Source organism: Helobdella robusta (genome assembly GCF_000326865.2).
Source record: "Helobdella robusta unplaced genomic scaffold HELROscaffold_51, whole genome shotgun sequence".
NCBI classification, from domain to species: Eukaryota; Metazoa; Annelida; class Clitellata; order Rhynchobdellida; family Glossiphoniidae; genus Helobdella; species Helobdella robusta.
The window spans coordinates 821,132-824,457 of record NW_008705261.1 but is presented as its reverse complement, the minus strand read 5'-3'; the positions used below and the strand labels follow the sequence as shown (position 1 = coordinate 824,457).

Below are 3,326 nucleotides of genomic sequence, written 5' to 3'. Positions count from 1 at the left end.
ATATGAAAATTGGAAATTAATTCTAATTAATTAAAACAGTCAAAATTTATTAATTAACTTTTTAAATTTTCTGTCTTTTACATTTATGTTTTTAACCAGACATTTTATAACATTTTTTAAACTATAAAGCAAATGCCAGATTCAAAAATAAAACAGTATATGCAGTATTCCGTAATATTATCAGCCATGTTTTTAATCATTGAAAAATCAAGGAAGTGCTCGACAGCCCTGATAGTCTGACGCGCAAAAAACTTTTTTGCTCAATGATGAAACTTACTACGTTTCTTAAGCACACCGTGTGAAGACATGAATGCAAAGAAGACACAGGACAGTTGTTCAATCATTTGAACACATTTAAGCGACCAAAAAATTAAAAAATTCAAACGTTTACAAACGAACCTGAACTTAAAGTCTGTTTTAAAATTGTCACACTCAAGCCAACTTTAAAACATAAATACTCATATATTTAGATACAATTACACATAACGATGAAAACAAGACGTTTGGATACATCGAAGTCGAATTTAAAAAAATTAACATGATCAATTTATATTTATATTATGCTGCAGAGACGTTCTTGCTAAGAATTGCTTATAAGTTGGTAGTTGACGACTTTCTAGCTGTCAGGGTTTTAGGTCTGAGATATGCGAACATGCGGGTAATATGCGGAAGGGCAACAACAACCAATGACAGAGTTCAGGCTAATAACAACAACCAGTCATAGTTAACGGTCAGTTAGCACAAATGCGAGAATAATTTATATTGAGAAAACGAGTTGTTGCATTAGTAGTAGCCGTTAGTAGTTCGTTGGTCATCGTTTGACGTAAGTGGTAGTTTGCGGTGATTCGTCTTCAACCAACATACTTTCTACATTCAACTGTGTCGTCAACTAATACGCTTTCTTAGACAAGAAGATGGTGTTTCAACCTTTTACAAAATTGAATAACAGAAAACGCAGAATCACAAAGGTCCCTAGGCAAACCATTCTAGACAGCAGGACCCACTACGGAAAAATTCTTTCGACCAAAAGCCAAATTTGTGTCAGGTACAAACAGTAAACCTGAATTGTCCGAGTGCAACGTTTGACTCAGTGGCATTGTTCTGGGGATGACTCTGTCAGTTAAATATTTAGGGGCAAGTCCCTTAATATATTTCAAAACCGTTAAACATATCTTGAAAATAACTCTTTGATAAACCGTAAGCCAGTAAAGAGCAAATAGAATTGGATTAACGAAATCGTATTTAAAACCAACTGAATCCAACCTTGCAGCCCAAATTGGAACCGACTGCAGTCTAAACACATTTAAACCAAACAGGCCGTAATATAAACTATTGAAACAAAGTTATATATTTTATTTTTTTCAAAAAGAGGATCCTGCTTTTCTAATGGAAAAGTTTGCAAGAATGACGCCGAGTATCTAATTTAATTTGAACATGTTCATTAATAACGTCCTTATTCGTATCATTATTCAAATTTATAAATCTAAACTTGCCTTCAATAATTCTCACTTTTAAATTCATTTATATAATTTTAGCAGTTGCAGTAGTTTTTCTATTTTTCAAAATAAATTCGAAAAAGGAACACGAAATCTAATAAAAAATTTTAACTACGAAAAACATAAAAATTTTAAGATTTTAAACTGTTGAGAAGACTCACAATGCACGTACAAACTGGCGCTGTAAAGAATCATAAGAAAAAGAGACAAAACTAAAATTACTAGGCAAATCTTGGACAACAATGTTGAAATCTTACATTACAGTAACAACCATTATAATTTACGACTAGTCGAATCAATACTCATAGAACAAAGACACCCGACAATAAATATTCAACAACGTTCAATTGGAATTCTTCCCACTAATAAATTTAGGAACAAAGGAATCATCGATAATGAAAACACGTAGTGTCACATCGCACAAAGGGGCGTCATTGATAAACTATTAACCGGATACGGTTTTCTACATTGCACTGAAAGAGTTGCAAGACTATTCTTTCACAACAGTGAATAAAAAAGAAATATTGCCAATCTAGATGTTGGAGACGTAGTGGAGTTTCTAGAATCAGTAGATAGACGAACTAGTAAGTCGGTGGCGGTAATGATAAAGAAAATAAAAAATACGGCGTCGCCCGCCTCTGAATTCGAAAATATGGATGCTTTTTTTGTGGAAAATACACGGATCAAGGATGAACATGCAAAATTAAAAAAAGATGGAATAAAAATAAGAAAACCTTATGACGACGTCAGTCCCTGAACTTTTGCAATCAGCAAAAGTTCAATTCAGATGAAAGGACAGGACAGGCTTGATTTAAAAAGAATAAACATTGGTGTTACGGTTCAAGGGTGGATGTTGAGCGCCACATCATTTAATTATATTATTGCTGCGGGGTAGGACGGCGCGTCGGGTAAATAAAGGCTGGTCTCGTCAGACAGAAAAAAAAGTTTATTTTATTGTAGAAAATTGGTTGGTAGAGTTAGTTATTTTTATTGTAGAAAATTGGTTGGTAGAGTTAGTTATTTTTATTGTAGAAAATTGGTTGGTAGAGTTGGTTAATTTCATTGTAGAAAATTAGTTGGTAGAGTTGGCGTTTTTGTTGGCGAGAAATTGGACACGCAACCGTGGTTGGTGAAGTAGCTGTTGGTTGGTAAGGTATTATTGAGAGAAGTTTCATTTGTTGGTACGTGGGTGGTAGTTAGTCAGTGGTTAGACGGGAGAGCTGGAAATACGGTACGGGGTGGTTACGAGCTCAACGACGACAAACGTAAGGTAGCGAACGAAGTAGTTATCTATTGCGTTGGAGGGTGGCGAACGAACTAGTTGCCTTTCAACGTAACAACAACATTTGTAGGTTGAGTAAAGCACAGGTGGTGCAATATTGGTACAGAAGACGGCTGGAACCGAAGGAGTCAACCCCACATAACACCAGTGTTCGAAGGATTCTACATTGTTGTCAAGTGAAGAAGTTGAAACAGTATCCGCTCGTACGTGGTCACAGCACTGGCAGGAACAAGTCTGCATACTAACCTCAAACTTTAACTTTTATTTTGGTTTTCTTTATTGACATTGTATATTTATTTGGTATAGTTTTCAGTTTACAGAATAAAATTTTTTTGATTTGTGTCTACGTCTCAACCTTGCCGCTAAGAACCCATTACAAGTGATCACGATATGACTAAGGAACAACGAGCAGATTGTAAAAAATCACTTGAAATTGCAAAGCAGAAGAAAACAGCTGAAAATCAGGATTTCATCTACAGAGTGAGAGGAGAACCAGGAAACATGAAAGTAGTAAAGGTCAAGAAAAGGATGCCTTAAATTTTCCATAC

The 3,326-nt window shown here is 35.0% G+C and overlaps 1 protein-coding gene across 1 annotated transcript in view; it reads left to right on the top strand.

Annotated features, from left to right (window-relative positions):
* Positions 1-538: 538 nt before the first annotated feature.
* Positions 539-3,326, top strand: part of HELRODRAFT_179010 (hypothetical protein) — a gene marked incomplete at both ends in the record, with an annotated part of 3,440 nt that continues 652 nt past the window's right edge. The window contains 4 exons of the mRNA XM_009027871.1: positions 539-635; positions 2,033-2,241; positions 2,927-3,010; positions 3,178-3,294. Of these exons, the coding sequence (XP_009026119.1) occupies positions 539-635; positions 2,033-2,241; positions 2,927-3,010; positions 3,178-3,294 (507 nt within the window). The remainder of the gene's footprint in view (positions 636-2,032; positions 2,242-2,926; positions 3,011-3,177; positions 3,295-3,326) is intronic.